General features: G+C 49.4%; 1 protein-coding gene across 22 annotated transcripts in view; it reads left to right on the forward strand.

Annotated features, from left to right (window-relative positions):
* Nucleotides 1–470: 470 nt before the first annotated feature.
* The window catches only part of SGIP1 (SH3GL interacting endocytic adaptor 1), a 60,197-nt gene continuing 36,091 nt past the window's right edge, over nt 471–24,576 (forward strand). For 2 of the 22 annotated variants that reach the window (XM_042804579.1, XM_042804631.1), the window contains exons 1-3: nt 2,099–2,474; nt 21,245–21,308; nt 23,371–23,395. In XM_042804579.1, coding sequence (XP_042660513.1) covers nt 23,388–23,395 — 8 coding nt within the window. In that variant the 5' untranslated portion in view covers nt 2,099–2,474; nt 21,245–21,308; nt 23,371–23,387. The other 20 variants (XM_042804620.1, XM_042804624.1, XM_042804645.1 and 17 more) reach the window with 20 other exon arrangements.

Consider the following 24,576-nt stretch of genomic DNA (forward strand, 5'->3'; position numbering starts at 1 on the left):
CAGGGGAAGTTGCAGCCCTTCTCCCTTTTTTGTGGAACACAAACCTTCCCGAGGAGCATCCCAAGAGCCGGGGGCTGCTGGGCCTGTCCCGCCTGGATGAGGGGTGGCTCCAGCAGCGCAACAGCTTTCCGAATTTTGGAGGGGAAATGTTATTTATTTTGGAGGAGAGGTGTTATTTTTTGGTGTGCCCGGGAGGGATTTGGACGCAGCGGGTGCGTGCCCGTCACCGGGGCGTCCTGCCGTACGTGGTTCCTCGGGGTGTTTTGGGGGCAGCGGGGGGAAGGGGAAGGGTCGGCGCGCTGAGCTCGCCCCAGGGATTACAAACGGATTTCCCGAAGGCGCTGGCAGCGCAGGCGGCCGCGGCAGGTCGCAGGAGCTCTTTGTGGGGATTAAACAAACCATCTGTTAAATAAATCCCGGGTGCGAGGTGGTGTTTCTCGCCTCTGGGACGGGCGAGGGCTGCGGCCGGGGATGCTTTTGGGGCTGGGGACACTCGATGCTGGAGACTCTGTGGTGGTGTTGAAGCTCATTTTCCCCTCTGGTGTATCCAAACCCTCAGAGGTGCTTGGATTTGGGATTTTTTTTTTTTTTTTTTTTTTTTAATGGGAAAAATGGGGCAGTTTAATTGGGGAATATATATATATTTAATTTTTAAATTATATATTTTATATAATATCTATTTACAAAATGTTTAATATATAATAATAGAAAAAAATATATATATTTAGAAAATATATAACTCTTTTTTAACGGGAAAAGTTCTGCAGGTATTGCTCTCCCTGCTCTTGAGCAAGGTGAAGTCCTTAGAAATGTGTGTGACTGCCTGGGATGGTCCTAGAGATGATGATGCAGGGTGGGAGGTGGAAGTTAAATTTCCCTGGCAGATGGAAGGGCACCCTGAAAAACCATTTTTTACGGGCCGGTTGTGCTTAAAATGTCACTGTTGTGCCTGGGGCAGCTCCTCCGGGCGTGCGGGATGGTGCTCGAGGTCCTCATCCCCGTTTTTGCTGGGCTGCAACGGAGACCCACGTGCACCCCCAGCTTGGGGTGTCCTCTGCCCCTGGGGACGGGGCTGTCCCTTGGGTGCTGTTTGAGATGAGCACGCCGGGGATGGGGACTGCTTCAGTGCAGCTATAAGGGGTTTTTAAAGCATCTTTCCTGCCAGGAAAAAAAAAAAAAAAAAAAAAAAAGGAAAAAAAAAACCAACACCAAAAAACCAAACCAAAACAAAAAAACCCCCAAAACTAAACTTTTGGAGCTGGTTATAAACCAATTTTTGCCAGAACCAGTTTTGTATCTCGCCTGTTTACTGGGGTAATCCTAGTAGTGTCCTGTGCAACTCCTACGCTGGTGTTGCCCGTTACCTCCAGCCAAATTCCACCACCCCCCCCCGCACCCTTGTAGCACCTCTGCAAAACGGTTTTGAAGCCGGGGAGGGTGGCACACCCCGTCGGGGGGGTGGGCTGGGTGCTGTGGCTGGCGGAGAGAAATTGGGGGGGGGGGGGGGGGGGCACGTGGCAGTTTGCTGGGACGAGGCTGTAGCATCTGGCTCAGGCGGCATCTCGTAGGGCAGCGGTGCTGGGGGGGGGGGGGGTCCCAGGCAGAGGCTGGGGGGCTCTTGCAGCTCCCCCCCCCCCCCCCCCCAGCCTCTTTTGTTCCCCGCTTTGGCTGCTCTTCACGCAAAATTAATTCCCAGGCGCTCTCGGCAGGCGAAATTTCTCCCGCATCATCCTTTCGGGGCTAATTGCTGGTGATGTGACGTCAGCCCGATGGATTTCTCTCTTGAATGGCTGCAGGAGAGGCGAGGAGGGCCCAGCGCTGCCGGTGCGAGCTCTGCTGCCATATCCAGGCTGGATTTATTTATTTCTTTATAATTTTTTTTTTTTTTTGCCCCCCCCCACCCCCTTCCCAACCGGTCTCCCCGCACGCTCCTTAATCTGACAGCGCCCGGTAATTAATCTGGCTCGCCCAGCCGCTGCAATAGGATTAGAGGGAGGGGAAGTGCGTCACGAGGTACGAAGAGGGGTTATGGTTTTGGTGAAAGTGTGTGTGTGGGGAGGGGGGGGGAAATATGGGAAATAGGTTGGTGTGTTCCCAGGGGGGGGTGTGTCGGGAGCAAGCGCGCATGTGAGGAGGTGTGGGGCGGGAGGGACCGGCTGCGCCGGAGCCGAGCCCGGCTCGTCCTCCCTTTCTCTCAGCATCCTCCCGTGATCCTGGAGGTGATACAGGCACAGCAGCATCCATGGCCTGCCGTTAGCCTCGGCGCTTATTTTCTATTTTTTTTTTTTTTTTTTTTTTTTTTTTTTTCCTGTTGTTGTTGTCTCCTTGTTATCCTGGCAGCTAAGCGAGCCGGGGATCGGAGGCGTTTGATTGAAGGGCTTACATTAAGCATCTGGTAACTGGGATCGTATTCTCCTGTATTTTTTCAGGCTCCTCGGAAATTGAGGAATGCAATTCTGCCACCATGATGGAAGGTAGGTGATGATCCGAGCACGTCTTTCGGAATCGCTAGAGTTTTAAAAGCGACGGTGGAGGAGGGAGGATGCACTGAACCTGCGCGCGTGAATCCTTTTCCATTTTATTTATTTATGTATTTTTTTTTTAAATAAAAATAAAATAAAACCCTCCCCCCTCCCCCTAATCCCAATCAAACCGGAGCACCCTGCCAGCGAGCTGGCGGATGGTGATAGCATATCAAGCCCATCGGGTTATTTGCAATTCCATCCCCAGGCCTGTGCAGGCAGTTCGGGGTATGCAAACGCCCGGTTCCCCGGCAGCCTGGGCAGGCAGGGGGAGCCCAAACCGGGGGGGTCGGCTGGAATTCAGGTCCTTTAAACCATTATTTTATCCTCGGCTTGGAAACCCACTTTCTCAGCCCATCATAATGCACAGAAGATGAATTTAAGTGTTATCTGCACGCAGAGACCGGGGGCTGCGGAGCCTGTCAATAATAACTGGGATTCTGTGGTTTTTACAGTGTAGCTGCATGGATGAGCATCTTTTCAGTAGGAAATGAGGATATCTGAACTTCGGGTAATTTTTGCCATGTAGTGTCCCTGGTTTGGAGGTGCAGGCTCTGGGGGAGATGGGGGGGAGGATGTTGGATCGAGGTTTATTGGAATAAAAAAAAAAAAAAAGGAAATGAGAATGAAATATGGGCTCCAGGCACAAGATACCTCAGGGAGCGTTGTGAGATTGTGCGTCTGATCATGTGTGGGAAAAGCCCCCGGGCATTAAGGAAATTTAAACCTGTGTCGTTTGTCTCGGCTGTATGTAAAGCTCGCCTTTTTTTTTTTTTTTTTTTAAATGCCTTCTGGAGTAAGGTGCAGGGAAAGGCAGACGCTTTATTTATTTTTTTTTAGCAGGATAGATTGCTCGGGGCCAAGAAGATCTGCATTTTTTTTTTTTTTTTTTTTTTTTTTTCCTATCCCACGGCCCGTTGGCCGTGGCAGGAGGGCCTGCCTCGGCGCGGGCTGTGCGGGGCCGCATCCGGCGCGGGACTCGCGGCGCTGCCGCCGTGCCAGCCAGGCACCCGCCTGGCCCTCCCCGGGATGACAGGCAGAATTTGGGCTGCCTCTCCCTGCATCCCTGCGCACCCCGGGCTGCGACCCCGGCCGAATTAACCTGGGAAGGCACCGGGCCCTGTGTAACCCAGACTTCTTGTGTTGACTTAAAATATTTGCCGAACCGTGGAAATTCAAGTGGTAGAGTGGCCATGTGTGAACACGCAGGAATTGCTTTTTTGCCTTTTTTTTTTTTTTTTGATTTCTTGGTGTTAAGAGAATGAGTGTTGTCGTCCTTCGATACAAGGCAATGCCTTCAGTGTCTTCTCTAATACTGGTGATCGTTGCAAGCAAAAGAGATTTTAATTTTAGACCATGACATCAAACTCATAGCACCATGCTGACATACATGACACACTGGCAACCAGGCACACGGCCTGTGCATGTCCAGGTAATTTTAGAGAAGATGTCATGAACAACGTGGTTTCTTTCAAAAGTACCTATGTCTGGGGAGGAATTCATGTAGATAAATTGAAGTTGGCCTGCTGTAATTCTTGGTTGGTGTTATTTAACTAGTTTTGAGGCTGGCTGGGGTGAAAGCAGTTGGGTTGGGGTTTTGGGGTTTTTTGACTTTTTTTTGTTTGTTTTTCTTGAGGATTTTTGCCTCGTTGGTAAAATGCCCACGGTGTGCTGCTGTGTGGGAGCCTTGGCTGCCATGGCCAAGGCAAGCGGGTGCAGGCAAGAAGCTGGCTGGAGAGGTTGGCCAGGGCTGGGGCAGCTGGCTCGTTGGGCTCTGGCAGAGGTGGAATCGTCTTTCGTGAGCCAGTCTTGCATTTAATAATAATAATAATAAAAAAAAAAAAAAAAAATTTGAGGGGGAAAAAAAAAAGCCATAAAAAGTTTCCCCTTTATCTGTGACTTATTAAACTGCTTAACATGTTGCTCCCCTACTCGCTAGTGTGTATGGGAACCTTGAATGGAAGAAATAATTATCGCTTTGGATGAATTTTTAAACAGCTGGAGACTGGCTCTATCTGTGGAAGAGTGAAACTCTTGTGACCAATGTCTTACTGAAACACTGACACCTTGCAGAGATGCTTTATTTAACACGGGAATGCTTTGAATGTGCTTAGCTTAGTTTGATCCGAAATTTTTAAGCCTGCACAAACAAAACCATGGTTCCTCGCAGTAAACACGCGGAAGGGTTTTTATTATTCCTGTTATTACGACTATTTAAATCGCTTGTCTCGCCAAAGCGTCGGGCGCTGTGCTGGGAGCCGAGGGTGGAGCGCGGGGAGGAGCTGGGCTGCCGGCAGAGCACGGGGCCAGCGGGATGGACCCGGTTTGGTCGATGGTTTTGGCTCCTCCTCTTGGGAAACAAGAGTATTTGACTCCTCGGGAACGATGCAGGATGTGCAATTTGGACCAGTCTGTTCCGAACCCAGTACGGGATATTTTCTCACTCCCCTGGGAGGCGGGGAGGGAAAAGTGCGTGTTTTTCACCGTATGCTTAAAAATCGCATTGATATCTAAAAAAATTAAGTGTGGGCAGTGGTCTCAAGAAAGCAGTCCTTACTGGGAGGGGAGCTGGGTGTGTGTCTGGAGCACCACAAGCGGATGGTTCCCCCGCCTCCATCACGCGGTGGGGTGCAGCGGGCGCCCGCCTTGCCCTCGCCACCCGTGTTGGGGGTGGTTTTGCTGTGCTCGGCCTCGCTCGAGCAGGTGGAAAGTGGGTGCTGAGGACAGAGACTAAACCCCCTTCCATCTCCGAGCTGACAAAAATAACCTGAGGCAAAACCCTGTTGCGTGTCAGCACTAGATCAGAGACCCAAACCGCTGCTGGAAAGGTCCCACCTCGTGCTGGAAAGGTCTCTGCCTGTGTGGCTGTAGATATGAGAGGTATTCAGACGTTCCCTTTGATTGTAAAACAAATCACCAGTACTCAGAAATGCTCTGGGCACGTCATTAAGGTAAACATCGGTGCACGAGAACAAGTTTGTCTCCTTTTTCTTTTTTTTTTTTTTTAATCCATCCGTTGCATCTCCAATGTACGGAAGGTATTTTATACAGCTTAATGAAGTTTTGAAATGACTCCTGCAACGTGTCACTCCAACCAGAAGCTCTGTGATGGTCAGAAAAATTAGACAGCATGTGGCTAAATAGGAGCAGCCACGCTGGAGAAGGTCGTTCCCTCTTCCATGGGAGATGGTACCTGCCTTTCTCCAGAGCCCGAACCAGACGTTTGCTGGGGAGAAGCTTCCTCAGAGTAGAAATTTCTCTGTAATTCTCTTCTCCGGGCTTTTTTTTGTACTTGTTTCTGGGGAGTTTGGTCACTCTGGGAATTTCCACGGATGACTGGTTCACATCCAAACTGGCCAAAACTTTCTTGCCTCGTCTTTTAGCAATGGTTGTCTCCACGCCTTGTGTTTTCATCGTGCTGAACGGGTAGTACTGGGACCAGAGGCTCCTAATGGCACTTGAAAAAGCCTTTTTCTTGATTAGGCAAGAAAATTGCCTTTATTATACTTTAGGTGATCTCGTTTCAGTAAATGGTGTATTTAAATGTGTTTAGTGTTTCCCACGTGATTTGGCAAGGAAATGACCCGGTAGAAATATTTGAGTTATTCTTTGTGAAAGCCAATAGTAGGTTTGGGGCTCTTGACATAAATTGTGGCATGGATGAATAGAAACATCCCAGAAACTACACGAGGACCACGACGCTAAATTAGGACCTGTATTTTCCAATATGTTGTTTGAGCAGTAACCCCTGACTGAGCTTGGGCTTGCAAAGAAGCTCAAGGCTTTGCCTTGCAGGAGCGTCTCCAGCCATGTCCTCAGAGATCCAAGGGGGATTTTTTTCAGATCTGCTGGAACCTGCTGCCTAACTGCCAGGCCCGACACTGGTGAGGGAATTATTTTTTTGATGAATGCAAGAGAAGATGGTTTTGACCCTTCTGCCCTGCCTGCACAGCACGGGGCGATGCTGTGCCGGAGCCAGCGGCTCAGCTCCCCTCGTAGCCCAGGCTGGGGACAGGCCTGGGGACAATTCACCGCTTCTCAAATGCAAAGACGTGCGTAAAGCCTTTTGGGATGTGTTTGGAGGGGTGGTCCTGCCTGGGGAGACTGAGGTTTTGAGCTGCCGAGGATGAGGCATGGGAACGTGGGGGGCTTGGGAGGGGAAGCGTTTGCGACAGGAGCAGCAAGGAGCTCTTTAGCTCTTGGTTTGGTGGGGTCAAAAGCGGGGGAAGAGGTCGGTGTGTCCAGCCCAGAGCTGCTCAGCGGACAGTGACGTGCTCCCACGCTCCAGCCATGCCTCACGCGCTCCGGGTTAGAGCTGGGCTGGCCAAACTGGACCCGAAGACCATCCCCATCGAAGTGGATTGAATGTGTTCAGCTGAACAGGTTGCAGTAACAACCTCCAGTCTAGAAAGGTAAAAAAAAAAAAAAAAACCAAACCAAAAAACAAACAAAAAAAAAAAAACAAAAACAAAACACAACCAACCAAACAAAAAGAAACCAACAAAAAACACCCCCCACCCTTTTGCAGGCATTCAACCCCTTCCCACTGAGATGTTTTGGGTTTTTCCAGCTCCAGTCCATTGGCAGTATGTCCCTCCACCCTAAGGAAGGGATAAATGGCTCTAGCTCAAAACCAACAACCACTAAAAAAAAAGGCCCCACCTAAACCCTGGGAATTTGGGAAATGCGTTGGATTTGGGCTGGTGCTATTTGCCAGTTAAAACCCATACGGTGCTGGCATTGAGGATTTATAAACCAAAATAGGAGCGAGGCAGCAAAACCTGACGTTTGCCTCGCACCTGAAATGATCAATGGGATGTAGCGGCTGAAGCGACACTCAGACAGGGTTTGTGGGTTTTTGGGGGTAGAAAGGAGAGACAATATGGCAAAACTCAACTGCGTGTGATGTGGGTCTGCAAAATGCCTCCTTGGAGGGAGCCCCAGTTTAAAGTGTGCCCTTGGGCATCTCGAGCTGGTGCCCAAACGCAGCAATTTGGGTTTCTCTGCCAGGGCAGAAGCTTTCTGCATGATTCATTGCCCTTATTCAAATTTTAAAGACGCTTTAGAAAACAATTACAGGTTAAATCAGGTGCCTGTTCTTCTTGAATCTCCATCACGGGGTCTTAAACAGTTAAAGGTGGAAAAATATGGTTGAGTGTGGAAATACCCTTCTCTAAACGGTGGTGTTGAGGCTGCGAAGCTGTAGGTGGTATAAAAAGCACTTGTGCCGTGGATCCTGAGTCGCTGATGGGATCTAAGAGGGAGCAACGTGGAGGGAAAAGTGGAAAGAAGGGGAAGGCAGAGCTCTTCCCCCAAACCGGTGACTTTAAGCTATTTGGAGGCCCACAACTTGTTCTAATTAGAGACTTTGACTAAAGATCCATCTGCCTTTAGAAAATCAAGGGGGTGATGCTGGCTCTCTCCCCGCCTGGGCCATGAGCAAAGCTCACCTTGGGTAGTGTTCCCATTTGCTGGGCTGGCCCAATATAACCGTTTTTATTTATCTCTTTTTTTTTTTTTTTTTTTTTTTTTTTTAATTTTAAGATGGTATATTTGAGCTTTTACGGGTTCGGCAGGAAAAAGGCAAACACCTGGCTGCTGCGCAGTTTGTTTGTTGGCGAGTGGGTTGTTCACGTGCGATGCAATAGTACAAAGTGTAGCCCTGTTTGCCTTGCCAGCTATTGAACAGCCTCGGCTCTTTGTTTTTAATAGAAATTCAGTTGCAGGCTGATCTTTCTGGGGGCTTTTGGAGGTTCCTTTGCTTTATCTGTGTGAATGAAAGAGGAGTAAGGTTTGCAGTGGTTACAGCGACTTGGTTTTTGTACTTGGAGCCTCGCAGAATTATTTATTTTAATTTTCAGTTCAGTTTTAGGTGGTTTTTAATTCCATAGGCAGTCACCAGGCAGCCGCTGGTTCCAGGACGACCGCCCGGTGTGCGTGTCCTTTCCTGCAAGGCAGCGGCGTGGGATTTTGGGGCTGCCCTTCGGGACCAGGCACGGAGCTCCCACCCTGTCCTCCAAAGCCCCACTTCTTCCCCTGCACGCCAGTGGGCTTGGCTGCGGAGGTGGGAAGGGGAAATTCTCCACCACGTCCCTATTTACACTGGATTAATGTTGACAGTGATAATAGTGTTTGAAAGCAGTCAGGTACTAGGACTGGAAAACTCATAGTTTGTAGCCCATATTGTCTGGGAGCCATCCCTTACCCATCCCAGCCTCAGCGGAAAAGCACCACTGACTTTGGCACATCTTTCTTTGCATTTCAATTATGACTTTCTTTTTTTTTTTTTTTTGGGGGGGGGGGGTGAGGGTGTTGGTTTAGGTTTTTTTGAGGAGTTATTGAGGGGGGAAAAAAAAAAAAAAAAAAAACCAACACCAAAAAAACCAACTCTTTAAAAATTCTCCACCTACGTGTTGCAGAGAATTTAAAACATTAACTTGAGATTAATGTCATCACGCGTAGGATGTGTGGAAATAATCTTGCAGGGAGGTTTGGGATGGGTTGAGCCGAGGAGGACGGGAGCTATGGTTTTGCAGCCTGCCCTAATCACCCGGCTGCAGCTGCCGGTTCGGGTGCCAGCAGGATTTCCTAAAGCCCCACAAATATATCGGTTTTCTAAAGTTAGATCTATAGAAATCATTATAGATATACCTTGTTATTGGAGCCAATTAATAATAAACGGGTGTCAGGCTTTTAAACATGTGTGTGCATGTTGGTGGGTATTTAATTGTTTTGGCCTTTCCTTAAAATATGGCCCATCATCGCCCGGTGGGTGCGGGTGGGCTGTGCCCTGTGTCCCCCTCCTGTTACAGCATCGGCTTCAAGAGCAAGCTCATCTCTAAAACATCAGCCTGGATGAGGGTTTGTAGTGTTTTGGGTTTGGTTTTTTTTTTTTTGGATGGCTTAACCAGAAGCTTTTGTATCGGCTGAAAATGAAAATAAACTTGGATGTTAGGAGACAATACCAAAAAAAAAATACGAACCTGTATCAAAATCCTCCCTAAAGACCTGAACCCCCTCCCCAGGAGCAGGCTGGATTCAGACCCAGCTCTGTGTGCTTCTTCAGGGTTTGTTTTTTTTTTTGATCCGCTATTGCTGAGGGCGGCATGATTAAAAATAATATTCCCCAAGTATTTTGCTGTCAGCAAATAAATTAATAAATGCAGTGCTGCTGGAAGCAGTCCTGCAGCCACCTCGTTACTGGTGGGGTTTGCTTGGAGCTGGTGGTGTTAGTAAATATACCTGATGATGAGCTCATCTGGGGCACTTTTAGGTCCCTCTTAAGGTGCCCTTCCTAAATGTCAAAGGAGGACTCAATTTTTTTTTTTTAATATGATTTATTGGAGTTTTGCAGGGGTTTGGCCTGGTTTTGCCGTTAGTGCAGAAGATGCAAAAGAAGCCTGTGTAAGTTATTATTAACAAGGTCATTTATGCTGTATAAGTGATCAATAATAAGGTCATTTATGCTTCAGCGTTTACCTGGCTCCTCTCACCTGGGGAGCTGGAGCTCCTTCACGCCGCCCAGTTCCTCTGCGGGGAGATGGGTGGGTGGAAGAAGCTCCATCGGTTTTGTCAAACGCTGCTGGGAAACGAAGCTTTTCTTCGGGTCAGGTCTCCTGCTCTTATTTTTAGTTACGCTATTGCCACGGTTAATCACTGCTTTGAAATCAAGGTAATCATTTGACAGCAGACCGTGGGAGGAACAGGACGGTTAGAAGAGCCGGAGAGAAGCATCTCGTCATGCTTTATTTTGGGTGTAAATCTTCATCATATGCACACGTGAATATTGCAGATTTTTTTGGGGGGGGGGATGACCAAGTGGAGAGCAAGTGATGCTTTTCCCCGGCAGCTCGCACGGAGCCGTGCCTTGTCCCCAAGGAAGCAGGTCCTGTGTCATGCAGGTGACAAACCTACCCCAGGTGGCCTCTGGTCCCCCCAGGACATCAGGAGTGGGAGCTCGGTGAGGGTGACACGGGTGCCAGCTGCTGCGGGGTGGCCTCGATCGCCAAGCCACGGGGTGGATGGAAGGCTGGTTCTTGGTGTCACGCCTAGGCAGGGATTTTGGTGGGTTTTAAGTCGTCCTTACGTTCTACATAAACAGCACGACTGCAAAACCGGTGTGTTTTTCATACACAATCATCAAAGTCGTTGCTGGGAGTCTGCGGCGTGCGTGGAAGCAATGGGTTTTAAGGAGATGTCTTTTAAAACAGGGCTGTGAGATGGGACCTGCTGATGGCTGTGGCTGCAGCCGAGGAGCAGATGTAATGGCAAAACCTTGCAAAGAGAAAGAGAGATTTGCAGTGGGAAATTTTTTTTTTTTTTTTTTTTTTTTTTGGATAGCACACCAGCATGGGGGGAATATAACATGCATGGGTTTCCACTGTCTGCAGGGAGCAGCCCCACCACTGACCCCAGTGCCCGCCAGCAGCTTCTTGGTGCCAGGGGAGGCATGTGGGAGCGCTGTCGTCTCCCTTTCCTGATACGCCAAAAACCTAAAACCCCCTAAAAATAGAAATCTGAGTGTCATTTGGGAGGGAGAGCCTGTCCTGGACAACTACTTAAATAGCACAGCAACCTTTAGAAACGCATCTGGCGTTTTTTGTGTGTGTGCCAGCCGTGAATGAAAGCCGCAACTGTATCCAGATTTAATTTATTGACAATATTGGTGGAGGCGTTTGTGTCCCGCGTCCCTCAGTTGCCGCACACCTGGGGTCTCTGAGAGTTGATATTAAAAACCTAATCTCTAGGGAAAGCAGGTTGTGAGCGGTTCCTGCCGTTGCTTTACGGAAGTCGGTGAATAACCCGCTGAGCAACAATTTGCATCCTTCCGCTGTTAAATAGTCCTTAAATGCTCAGCTCCGCTGCAGAAGAAAAATGAATTGATGTTTTGTGTGCTGTGGTGAGAGCTGCTGATGCTGCCCTCGGTTTTAAGGACGGGGTTTGGCTGCTGGCCTGGTCCCCAAGCTTTGCTTTGGGGTTGGGGCTTGCTCCGAGCCCCGCTGTGTAGGAGGAGGGCTGGGCACGGGTCTGCTGAGCATCTTCCCAGTGGGGTGGAAATGTCTGGGTCCAGCCTGCACCCAGTTGCAGTGATGACAGTTTTTTCACCGGGCTTTGCCCTGGGGAGAGCCCGGACTTATATTTATATGGAATATAACTATATTTCCACGGCTCGGGGTGTATTCCCACATGCTGGGGCCTCGTCCCTGTGCTGCAGGCGCAGAAGTTATTTGAACTGAATTGTGCCTGCAAGGCAAAGGGGCCGGTCTAATGCCCAGCCACAGGTTTTTATCTCTGGGTGTATTTAAAGAAGCTGAGAGCGTGCAAAGCAGGGGCTGCGGCTCGAGGGCTGTGCTGTTTCCCAGCCCTTCGAACTCCTGACTCCAACTGCTTTGAGGAATATTTGGGCAGTTTGCGAAGAGAAGAAGGTGCAGGCCAAAGGGAAGGGGAAAACCATGAAGGTCCTGGGAGCCCGAGCCCCTCGGTGTGTGCGGGGATGGATGCTCGCTGCTCTGGGACAAGCAGGACGTGTGTCAGCAGCCACAAACCCAGAGCTGGCCGCTATTGACTTTCTCTAATTTCTTCTTCACGTCTAGCAGCTGGAATAAGAGGGGGATTTTTAGAAAGGTGTAGAATGTTAATTCAAAATCTCCTTAGGCAGAGTTCACTGCAACGTGTGCAGAGACTTAATTACCCTCACGGTTGAAAATGTGACTGTATTTCTGAATCGGCCACGGGATCTTCCACTACCCCCTGCCCACTGGAGTGGAGATTCCTTCATCCCCGCGTTTCCACGTCCAGGGTGAGTGCTTGGACCCCAGCGCAGCCGCTCCCGACGCGGTTTTGGTGCTGTGCTGAACAGACGAAGGTCCTGCGGGTGCCCTTCTCCGGCTCCTCCAGCCTTTGAGCTGCCCTCATTGCTCTCCCACCAGCCGTGGGATGGCTCTGGGGGGGCTCCAGAAGCGTTGGGTGCTGGGGGTCGGGCACAGGAGATGAGCAGGACCAAGCCCGGAGGTGACGCCACCTCTCTGCTCCTCTTTGGCTTGTCCCTCCTTGGTGGTGGGGCTTGGTTTTAGTACAAAACTTTTGATCTCCCTGGTGGTGACCAAGAGCATCATTGCTGGGCCCTCCAGTGAAAGGTGATGTGTACCACAGCTCAAAATAGAATTATTTAGAAGGTTCGACCACCTAGGACCTTGCGCTGGGAGCAGCCACTCCTACCCTAGGAGAAAACGATCCCAGAGCAGTAACTCGCGATGTTTTATTTTATTCAGATTTATTTGTAATCTTGTTTTGGGCTCTCAAATGCTGTTAGTCCTTCAGCATCTTCCAGCTGAAATTTCTGATAAGGAGATTTATTTTTATTTTGCATATAATCTCCATTTATTTTTATTTAAAAAAAAAAAACAACACCAACACCAACACCCAAACAAACAAAAACAAAACAAAAACACCAACCAACCAACCAAAAAACCGAAACCCCCAAACAACAAAAAAACCAAGCCCACAACTGTTGCTCACTTTTGTTGTCAAGTATCTCCTTTGCTGAAAGCCACAGGCAAGATGCCAACAATGCTCTGCTCTGGCAGAGAGCGACAGAAACGGCAGTGAGGCCACCATCCCTTTTTCCTCATTTTTTTTAAGTTTCTAGAAACTGTTGTAAGCATGTGAAAGGTTATAATATGTGTCTGTGGGACTTTGCTAACCAGATAATATTTTTTTTCAGCACCTTGGAAGCCCAGTGGGATAAAGTAAGGAGCTTTTAATGCCTGACTAGCTCGTTATTAAAGATAGCTTTCTTAGTCCCTCATGGCGGAGCTGAATGTAGTGGTTTAGTGACAGTTTGCATTGGAAAGTATTGGTTAACTGGGATGAAATATTAAGCACAGCGAGATCACGCGACCGCTGGGCAGAGCTGGGTGTGCACAGAGCACTGCGTGTCGGCAGAAGGGGCATTAACTGTTTGTTTTAAAAATTACTTCTTATGTATTTTGAGGCAGCAAGGCAAGTAAGCTCCTGCAGACAACTCCTCCAGCATTCTTGAGGGGTTTTTCCAGTAATTTTCAGAAAAAAAAAAAAACATGTTTCTTGCCTGGTTAAAATGTAGACTTTGTTGTTTTTGCTTGTGTAGGGAGAGTACTAAGACTAGTCCTTACCCTGGAGAGCAGCTGGTTTCTGGGCCCCCCTTGGTCAAATATCAATCAAAACTACCATCATCAAAAATCTTCGATTCTAGGTAAACGTTCTCATTTGAAACCAAGGCTCGTGCACAGGTCAAATGTCCATCCCCCTGGGGATTTCTGGTCTTGGGGGGAAGCATAACTGTCCCTTGGGCCCATCTCCAAGGGTCTGGTGGTGGTCTCCGTTGGTGGAACTTGAGACAAAAATTACTGTACCTGGGGCTGTTCCTGCTCCCTGAGCTGCTGCCACGGCACCTTCCTCCTTCACCGGGGCTTCGTCCAAGTATGAAAGCCCAGTGGTTGTAGTTGATTTGAAGCAAAATACTCAGATCTGGCCACAGGAGATTCCTCTTTGGAAAGAAGTTCTCTGTTATTTCTGGGGGGGTTTTTTGATAAGAGAGGAGCTGAGCTGTAAGAAATGCTTTTTTTTTTTTTTTTTTTTTTTTTTTTTTCCCCTTTTTGGTGAACTTGGTAGGAGTATCTTCATGGTGGTTTTTCCTGGGAAGTGTGGTCCTGGAGGGCGTCCCTGTGGGATGGCCCCAGCAACCCACAGGAGAGGCTGGGGGGGAGCAGGGAACCACAGCGCTTGCTGGGGACAGGGAGCTGGAGAGTGTGTTGTCAGAAAGTGTAAAATAGAGTAAATTTTTCCTGCTAGGGAAAGGAAACCTTGAAAATTGAGGGGGAGAATAAACAGCCAGTCAACTTGAAATAGAGAGGGTTTTTAAAATTATTTCCGCGAGGGGGTAAGAAGGGTAATTTATTGACTGAGAAGGCAGACGTTTCGTAAAAAGACCTGGCATGCATTATTTAAGTCACTTCGCACAGAGGATGGGAGGCTAATGCCAGAAATAAATGCCCTCAAGGGGGAAAAGAGAGGGTGACCAACAGCAGAGCAAACGCAGAATTATTTGCAACAGCAGCAGCCTGGTGAAGCCCGTAGCCTTGCCTGGGCTGGAGCCTGGCGTGAGGTTGGGAAATACAAGCACTGCTGGTTAAAAAGTGAATCTTTACTAAAACTGAGTCTACTGGGGCAGCTGAGATGCACCGTTTCAAATTGGGAAAGCAAGCCAGGTAACAGGGGGAACACGACACAATGCTATGTTATTAATTGCCTGTGGTGGATTTTAATGGTGATGGGTTGGGGGGGGGAGCTGGAGACCTTGTCACCTGAAAGCTGCCGGTCCAGCCTCTCTCCTCGGGAGTAAGGGCTGCAATTAGACTTGTAAATGAGGGCGGTTAAAATATTAATGGCTGTCTCAAGGCAGTGCGCGGAGGGCTCAGTTCCTCGCCGCATTATTAAGCCTGCCAAAAGGCTGGTAATGAGCATTAATGCAAAGGTTGGTTTAGGTAAAGCATTTTAAATCTTATGAAGATGTATACTGATTTAATTACGTATGAACTGGGCAAACCCCAAAATAACGGGGACTGAAGCAGCGTGGTTACTGAGACTTGAATTTGCTGCTACCGAGGATGAAGTAGTTGAGAATCTCTGGGGTTTGTAATGGACCAAATATGCCCGTTTTCATGTAAAATATGTCATCAGCACAGCAGCTGGGCCCAAGGTAGGTGCTGGCTTCAGCTGTGTCAAAGCCAGGGAAGCTTCTGGGCTGCAGAGAATGTTTGAGATGCTGCTGTTTGAGTTATTTATTTGGGGCTTGATGTGGTTACACCCTTGCTTTTTAAACTTTAAATCACCATTTGACTTTTTCCTCTGGATATGACTCAGAGGATTTCAGTAGCTTCATCTTGCCTTTTGGCTTTGTCTTGCTGAGCAAAGGGAGGATTATTATTTCTTTAGCAAAGCAAGCCAAAACCAAATGCAAAGTCCTTTGGCTGTGAAACGCCAGCAGGTTTCCACATCTTCGGACCCAGCAAAGTAGCTCAGTAGGAGCGTGCAGGCTTGTGTGCTGTGGGGAAAGCAAGTTGCTCAAATCCAGATACAAGGTATGTGCAAAAAAAAATCCACACCAAAAAAAACCCAACCAACCAAAAAAAAAAAACCCAAAAAACCCAAAACCAAACAAACAAAAAAAAAAAAAAAACAAACCCAAAAACCCAAACGAACCCCAAAAAAAGAGAAAACCCAAACCTAATAGTGATTATTTGTTATTTTCCTCCTTCTTCCCCTGCTCCCCACAGGTATTTTGGTCTTGAGTCTCTGGCATGGCAATAGATAACGTTTATCCTCATGCACAGACTAAGTAGAACTAATTTCAATCTTTTTTTTTTTTTCTTTTCTCTTGAGTCACCATAAAAGAGCATTTAAGGCAAAGATATTCTCACTGATGTCTCTCCTGTTTGAGAGATGTGCTGCTTTTATGAGGCCCATCCTCCTGAGCGAGCTGCTCTTACTTCAGGGACACCCCTCGATATTTGGGGGTCCAGAAGCAGCAGCTACTCCCACTGCCTGGGGACGGAGGGCGAGGGACTGGGGTTGGGAGAACAGGGTTATTTTTCTTCTAGGGGTGTTAAGCTTTTGGTGTAGAAAATAAGATGTTGGTAGTTCCTAAAACTAAAATATGGAAAGCTTCATAGTGTTAAATATTAATTCCTATTTCTCAGATGCCAGTTCTTAAGTATACCAGGGAAAAAAAAAAAAAAAGCTAGTAGTAAATAAAAGGTGAATAATGCTTCCTGATTCGGAGAGTGTTGGAAATGAGATCCCTGGCACACAGCATTTAGTTATAGCTTGGCTTGTGGCTGCTCCGAGTCTGAGTTGAGAGCATTCGAAGCCATTTGGCTTGACGAAGACTAATTGCAGCCTATGAAGTTGTTGTACCTTGGAGGGGCCGGTGGCTTCCCTGTGTTTGGCCTCTGCGGGCCAAACTGGTTTTGTGGCCATCGATGTGTTTTTAGCCATTCTTGCTGCCACGGGGGTAATGGCACGCAGGGCCGGTGGGCTGTCGCGCGTGAGGTTCTTTGAGGTCAACCTGCTGGAGGAGGCAGCAGAGATGTCCAATACATCCACTCGCAAACATTTTAGTCTCCCCTCGCCTTCGGACGAAGGCTGGCACGCTGGTCCTCGAGCAGGATGCGTGGGTGAGGTATTTTGTGCTGGTGTTTTTTCCAGCTCATGCTGGCCTGGCGTGGCGGGGGCTCTTACTGGTGCTGCCCTGCCCCTTCAAAGGGCATAAACTAAACCACTGCTGAGCGTAATAGATAGATTTTCCCAACCACTGTTGAGTGTAATAGATAGATTTTCCTGCTTGGAGACTGGGGACAGCCCACCTCTGCTTTAGCCACGCAATAACTGTGCAGAATAAACCCAGCTGTTAAGCTTTCAAGCAGCAGCGAGGAATGCAGTAGCTGTCGGTGGGAAGGCAGAGCTCGTGCCATCCCCCCCTCTCCCTGGTGCTGTGAAACAGCAAAGCTCGAGCTTTGCCCTGACCTTTGTCCGCCTCAAGGTGCAGTTTTAAGCTGAGATTAAAATAGAAATGTGCTGCCTGCCCCCCCCCCCCCCCCCCCAGCGCCGGGCAGCCTGTGGAGGTGGGTCCTCCTTGTGTTCTGGATGTGAAAAAAAAAAAAGGAGAGAAGGCTTTGAGAATGTAGGTAGGTACTTCTGTAACTCTTAATGTTGTATACTTGAGTGCACCAACGTTTCTCCTATGAGAATTATTAGAATTCTCGTGAGGTAGGAGGTGCCCGGGGTGAATAGATGGGCAGAGGGCTAGGCAGGCGCCAGCTGTAGGGGTTTAAATCCTTCTCCTCGGGTGCCGACGTTGGCGGGTACCACGTCACACCCATCTTTATCACCTTGGAACTTAGAGTGGCCTGGGACCTCATCCCCAGCTTTGACAGCCCTGGTAGCCCTGTGGCTGGTGGGATTTTGGCGGCTGAAGGCCATGGCACTGCTGGGCAGAGTTGCTGTGGGTGAAAGGAGCTGTGTTCCCGGAGAGGTGGGGTGCCCAGGGCTGTAGGGAACCCTTCCCAGGCCTGGCAGCAAGCAGGCAGACACCTGCAAGGGGACGGGTCTGGGGGGGGTGAGGAGAAGCTGGGGGTCTTGCCCAGGTACCCCCGGAGGTGCTGGGGGGGGGGGGGGGGGAGTGGGGACAGCTGAAGGAGCGGGCTGTGTCTTCGGGGGACACATACAGCCCTTCGTGCTGGTGTCACCCAGCACGGGCATCCCAGGGTGATGCAGCTCTCCGGGTCTTCCCACTGGGGACCGGTTTGGCTCCAGTACCTGGTGCTCCTTGATGGGGAGAGGTGGGATTTCATCTCCATGTTAGGTGTTGCTTCGGAGAGCATCACCCGAGCGGTGATTTCAGCTCCTCCCAGCTCTGAGCCATCGCTTGATGCCCCACATGGAAATGTTCTATTTTCTTCTTTCATGTCCCTTTTTTTTTTTTTTTTTTTCCACCTCACTGCCTCTTCTCTGCTTTCTCTCCCACTTACCATCACCTTGCCTCTTCCAACAGTAAATCTATCTTGTCCTATGAGGTTCCCCTGAACCCATCGTGTTTTCATGTAGCATTCCCTCTGTGGACAAGGCCTTGTTATTGTTTTTTTTATAAGGGTGAATATTACCAGGTCAGATTGTTACAGCGCTTCAGCTCCTAAAGCCAACTGAAATGAGACTTGAGGACCAGCATGTGCAGTCCCCTTCCATGCACAGCTCTCAGCTCTGTCCCTGCACCATCAGACAGGGTATTTTCAGCAGCTCTCTGGGCTGGGGTTGGCCATGTCCAGGGAGACATGAGCTCCTCCGAGCTGCAGCTACCCAAAAGGAGAGCTGTCCTGGGAAATATCATATCCCGCGCCGAACTGTGGACATCTCTGGTGTCACTGTCGGGGACAGCGAGTGCCTGGCCCTGGCGTGGGTGGTGGGCTTCAGCAGGGGACCCGCTCCCACCAGCTCTCGACCATCATCTCCAAAGGAGGCTTTCATTTTTCTTCTGCCTCTCCTAAATATCCCTTTTTCCCTTCAATCATTACCATTTTAAGCAGATGGTGGGCCTATTATATAACCGAGCAGAAGGCTTCGTTACAAAATTTAGCCAAACCGGGTGCTTCTTCAGATAAGACTAAACAACTCATTTCTGGGGTTTTCAGCCCTCTCTGTTCTACTTTGAGTTTGGAGGATGAAGTTTATTCTAGGGGTGAGATTAATGGAAGCCTTCCTCGGTTATTAATAACTCGCCTGCGTCGTGAAGAAACTGTAGGAAAGCTGAAAGGCGCGATGTAGTAAAAACAAAGCTGTCCAGGCCAGGTTGCAGGATGAGCCTGTGGGGTTCAGCATCGCTCCCAGCCGCTTGCGCTGCCCTTAGAGCCTGGGGGCGTATGGCTCCCCATAGGCTGGGGGTGTATGGATCCCATAGGCTGGGGGTGTATGGATCCCATAGGCTGGGGGTGTATGGATCCCATAGGCTGGGGGTGTATGGCTCCCATAGGCTGGGGGCGTATGGATCCCATAGGCTGGGGGTGTGTGGCTCCCCATAGGCTGGGGCTGTATGGCTCCCGTAGGCTGGGGGCGTATGGATCCCCATAGGCTGGGGGCGTATGGATCCCCATAGGCTGGGGCATATGGATCCCCATAGGCTGGGGGCGTATGGCTCCCATAGGCTGGGGGCGTATGGCTCCCATAGGCTGGGGCTGTATGGATCCCATAGGCTGGGGGCGTATGGATCCCATAGGCTGGGGCTGTATGGATTCCATAGGCTGGGGGTGTATGGCTCCCATAGGCTGGGGGTGTATGGCTCCCATAGGCTGGGGGTGTATGGATCCCATAGGCTGGGGGCGTCTGGATCCCATAAGGGATTCCTTCATCCCTGACCATGTAATGTTTGCTTTGGGCAGAGGAGGGAAGGGCACCGGGTATGGTTTTTCAGGAGCACTCCTTTTGTTTCCCATTTCGTGGGGGAAATGTCCAACCCAAAGCTCTCTGAGCAACACCAAGGAGACCTGCTGGAGCCTCTCGTGGTCCTACCCTGGCTGGCTTGGTCCCAGTGCTGGCTTGAAAATCCTCCTGGCCACAGGGTATCAAAACCCTGAAGCATCCCACATGTGTTTTGATAATCTAATTTAAATCCAGCATTTTCCGATGTGCTGCAGAAAACTAGCATTTGTGTGCTTGCTGCATGCATCAGTCAGTGCCCAGAAGAGTAAGATGTTCCTGGGAAAATGGAAAATAATTTCAGTTCAAGGGCATGTTCTAAAGCAGGAGGCAGACCAAAGAAACTCAATCTCCCCCAAGAGCATCAAACAAACGAACTGTGCCAGCGCAGACAGCTCCTAGTACGAGTGCTGCTGGGGTGTCCGGAGCTGATTTTGGGGGAGCTACAGGAGATTTGGCTTTTTCAGCACATCACTTGAGGTAGAAGCATGAGGTTTTTGTTTTGTTTTGTTTTGTTTTTTTTTTAAATTGAATCCTAGACAGTGTTTTTTAAGAAAGCAGATTTTTAGCACAATTATCGCTGTGTGCTTCTGGCACGGTGCGCGTTGCCTGAGCTGTCTCCCAGTCGTGGCAACCTGGGCTTGTGCTGCTGAGCCTTGCCTGCACCTCCAAAACTCATTCCACTGGCTCCTAACGAGCCTGCTTCCCCTTCCCTGCAAATTCACCCCTTGCTGCACCGCTGGACCCGGCACCCGTCGCTCCTTGGCCCAGCTCCCTGCAGAACTGGCTCAGCACCCAGCAAGCTGCCAGGACCTGCCTGTCCTCCCCTCCTGTTCGCCAGGTGATGGCTTGACTCTGCTCCCCGGGATGTTTTGGGGACACCCCCAAGCCGAGCAGGGCCTTACTGTGGTTGTAGCTATAGAAGTAGCTGCTCTAGACTCAATGACTAGACTCTAGACTGATTTATATTGGCTCCTTTTCGGCCGCCAGGGTCTCTAAATTATGCCGTGACTTCAGTTAATTGCTATCACGCCACCAGCTGTGATGGCACGATGAGCGTGTCCGCGGCGTCCAGCCGCAGCCGGGTCTCAGCGGTGGGGCTGGCCGGCCACCGCTGCCAGCAGAAAATCCTCCGTGTGAAAACCAGCCAGCCACGCGGAACGTGGTGGCTTAAAACGCTCCAAAACCCCTCCTTGGCTGGGAAAAGGGGGGGGCAACTGCTGCCCCCATGGGCTCCGGGGCTGGTGGGGCTCCCTGGGCACCCCGCTTCCCGGCCGGCTCCAGCATCGTTGGTGCCAGGCATCTTTTTAAGCACTGTGAGGGTCAAGAATCAATGTGGAAGATAACCAACCTCGTGGCTTAAACCACTTTTTTTTTACACCAAAGAGGGGGTTTCCCCACTGGGCATTAACACCCGCATGCAGCATTGCAAAGAAATCTGTAATTAAGATAGCGAGCTTAGAAATGTTAACTGCAAAATTTGTAGTCACGCACACAGAGAGCAAGTTAATTAAGTGTTAAGGGAACAAATGGGAGGCATAAACGAATGTACACACTACCTGCAAAGTCCTGCTGGCAGTCTTGTGCGTCTGGCTCTTTCTTTTTGAACCTTATTTATGAATTACAGCTGACAATGGTATAAGGAACCTTTTGGGTGATTTATTTGAAGCGCAGTATCAATATTGCATTCTTATGTATCTTCCTTCTATCCGCAGGATTGAAAAAACGTACAAGGAAGGCCTTTGGTATACGCAAGAAAGAAAAGGATACTGATTCTACGTAAGTCGATGAGATATAAACCACATTAATATATAACAATACTGGGGAGAAGTTGGTGCCAATGTGCCAGGACAGGAAGGAAGTTGGTGCATCACGGGCATTTGTCATCCTTGAATCAAGTCTTGTAATAGCAAATGCATTTAAGGTGTTTCCCCTTGTACATCCAGTGGCCAGCAAATAAGGTATTTTCCTGGTGGCACTGCAGAGATAATAAAGCCAGTTCTCCATGTGTTTGCAATTTACGGTGACAGTTAGCGGTGATCAGGAGAAAATTACTCCTCTGAGAGTTTCAGCAGATTAATCTCTGCCCAAACTACTGATTTGCCAGTCTGCTGAGCTCTTTTAAGATGCAAATTCAATTTAAACAGATGCCGGTGCAGGCAGCGAGGCCGGCCGTGGAGCGAAGGGCTGCGGGGTTGGGGCAGGCTCGGGGCTCGTGGAGCGCACCCTCCTTCAGCTTTCCTGCCAGAGATGCTTTTGCTTCCTGGGAAAACACCTGGGGGGGGAGGGTTTTCCCCTCCACATCTGGTTAGGGGGATGCTGTCCGTGGGTGCAGGACTGCTGGCGGGGTGCTTGAGCCCAGCCCGGGGAGGCTTTGGGGGGGGGGAATGTCCCAAAGCAGCGTGCACTGGGGACAGAGCGGGGCAAAACCCCACTGCCCTGCCATCGTCCAGCCCGTTTGGGCTGGAATAGAGTTAAATTAATTAGAAGTGCTTCATGTCTGGCACAGCAGAAGCCCTATGGAGTTTTTATTTTTTTTTTTTTTTATTATTATGTATTTGTTTTTATTTCGCCTCTCCGTGGGCAGCTGGGGAGGTTCCCTGCGCGAAGGGACGGCTGCTGCCAGGCTCCCGGGGCCCCGGCGAACCCGGCTGCACCAGCACCTGGGGGGCAGGGAGGGGGGGGCCCAAAAAGATGGGGTGACATGGAGCACATCCCAAAAGAGGGCTGCGTGGCTCTGAGCTGTTGTCCTGCTGCAGGGGGTGGCGGGGATTGTCACCGGGAACGGTTGGCTGTCCATCCACCAGCCAGCCAGGAGCTCCGGCTGCGTGCGGCTTTATTTATAATTTATTAGAAGGGTGGGCAGGGAATGAGCTGCTTTGCATCTTCCTCTTCTGCTCATGGAAAAATCAATGGAGCCAGGTCTGGGTCCTGCCTTTAGCCAGCGCCGTGATTTCCAGGCTTGCTTGCAGCAGCCTGCTCTTCCTCGAGGCTGGGGAAGCTGGTGGCACAGGAGAATTTTGGAGACATTTGTGCAGAGAGATTAAACACAAGATAAGAGAGATGGGAGGCAGGCGCACATGAATTAGTGAAGTTCAAAGGTGTTATTTGGTATTAAACCAGAGCCGGACAGGCAGCTGCTGCCTGCAGGGTTTCTGTGATGCCCTGAGTCAGACATTAATTTGTGGCAAATCTCTGGCAACGCGTAAAACTCGGGAGCATGTGGGAGGTGGAGGAGCCCGTCTGGTTTTCATAAACATATTTGTCTTTTCACTAAATAATTTGGCATCTTTAGGCAGCGTTTCAATACGGCTGCTGAGCCTGCCATGCCGTTTGCTGTGACCGAGGTCCAAATCCCACCAGCAGTTGAGGATTAAGATCTCTGAGGAGTCTCATCAATTTTCAAATCCATTCAAAAGAGAATTGACTGTGCTTCTTGCAGAAATAGTAATAATAATTAAAAAAATATCTAAATTGCTCTATATGTAATTTTTATTGTCTTCTGCAAGAGGATGCTCATCCGTGGTAGGGCTGTGGCCGTGGGAAGGGTGCAAGGAGGAGCCTGCCTGGCTCCTCGAGGGGGGGAGCACGATCATGGGCAGGAACGCTTTATTTACTAATAAATATAAACTTTCTCATCTGCTAAAATGAGAGCAATGGCACCGAGTCCTTTACGTGGGTTTCACGAGGAGCACGTGGCAGGTAATTCAGATTTGCTGACCGTTTCATAATTAAACCCATTGCCGCTGTGGATTCGTTAAGAAAACCTTTTCCACAAGTTAATGGGGCGACGGTGCCGTTCGGGAGCTAAAACAGCTGCGTTTCCTTCTCTTCTTTGCAGGGGGTCACCGGACAGGGATGGCATCGTAAGTATTGCACGGGCCCCGGTCCCCCTTCCCTCTCCTGCCACGGCCCCTTAAGCGTTAATTCCTCCATCAGCGTTTTGTGAACCGCCTCTTCCCATCAGTTTAATATAGAAAAATAAACTTCAGTAAGAAGCTATCTCTAAAATAATGCCATATTCCGGGTTTTCTACAAAAATAACATAAAGAAAATAACAGTACAGAAACGCCGGACCAGCGCCGTGGGCGGAGGGACCAGGTGTCCTGCTAAAACCCCCAGCTCTGCATCCTCGTTTCCACTCCTGCTAATTGGCTTGGGTCAGATTTGCTGTGCGATGAGTTAAGGGAAAATTGCCAGAACAGCTGTTTCCAGTATCTACTTTTATTTTCTATATTAAACTGAAAATAAGGACATACTTTTTTTTTTTTTTTTAATTATTGCTGCTTTTATTCATGGTGTTGGATAGAAATCCCCCTGCTAGACCTGGGTAGTAGACAGACCGTGTCTCCTTTAGCCACTTGATATCAATTTTGCAAATAAATATGTTGGGTTCAGACTGAGACTGTGGTGGTTGCTAATTTTTGAGCAAATTCAGGCATTAGTAGCTCACCTTAAAATAAAAATTAGACCCTGGAGGGGCTCGGCCAGGAAAGCGGTGCTGGGGTGTCTTTTACAAAGCCATACAAAAACTGGGGTGCCAAATTTAGAGAGATCACTTTTTTCTCCCCCCCCCCCCCCCCCCCCATCTGACCCAGGATCCTTGGCTTTGGGCTTGCCCTGTGTTTGAAAGCCACTTGCTATCAGCTGTTAAGAAATAGTGATTAAAAAAAGAGTCTGCAGCTCAGAGTGCTTTAACCACGGCTCTATTCAGCAGTAGTAAATAAATAAAATGCAAGGAGCAGCCCGGAGCCGTTCCCTCCACCAGCAGAAGTGCTGTGGGCAGCCTTTTCTTGCCAGGCGTGGGTGCAGGGGCCTTGGGTGAGCTCGGGTGCCCTCTCAATCGGGCTCCCATTCTCAATTTTCCAGGTGGCTTGCTGTTTAAGCTCGGTGCAGGGCAGGACAGGGGCTCCAGCGAGCTGAAGGATGCAGGAATTCAAATTTTTTTTTTTTTTTTTTAAGGGAGATTAGAACAAAGCTACTGAATGTATTGGAAGATGGAGATGTTTAGTATAACTTTTCCTCCTACAACGTGTTCTCCCCATCA

The sequence above is a fragment of the Tyto alba genome, unplaced genomic scaffold (genome assembly GCF_018691265.1).
Source record: "Tyto alba isolate M040663 unplaced genomic scaffold, T.alba_DEE_v4.0 Super-Scaffold_1000006, whole genome shotgun sequence".
Taxonomy (NCBI): Eukaryota; Metazoa; Chordata; class Aves; order Strigiformes; family Tytonidae; genus Tyto; species Tyto alba.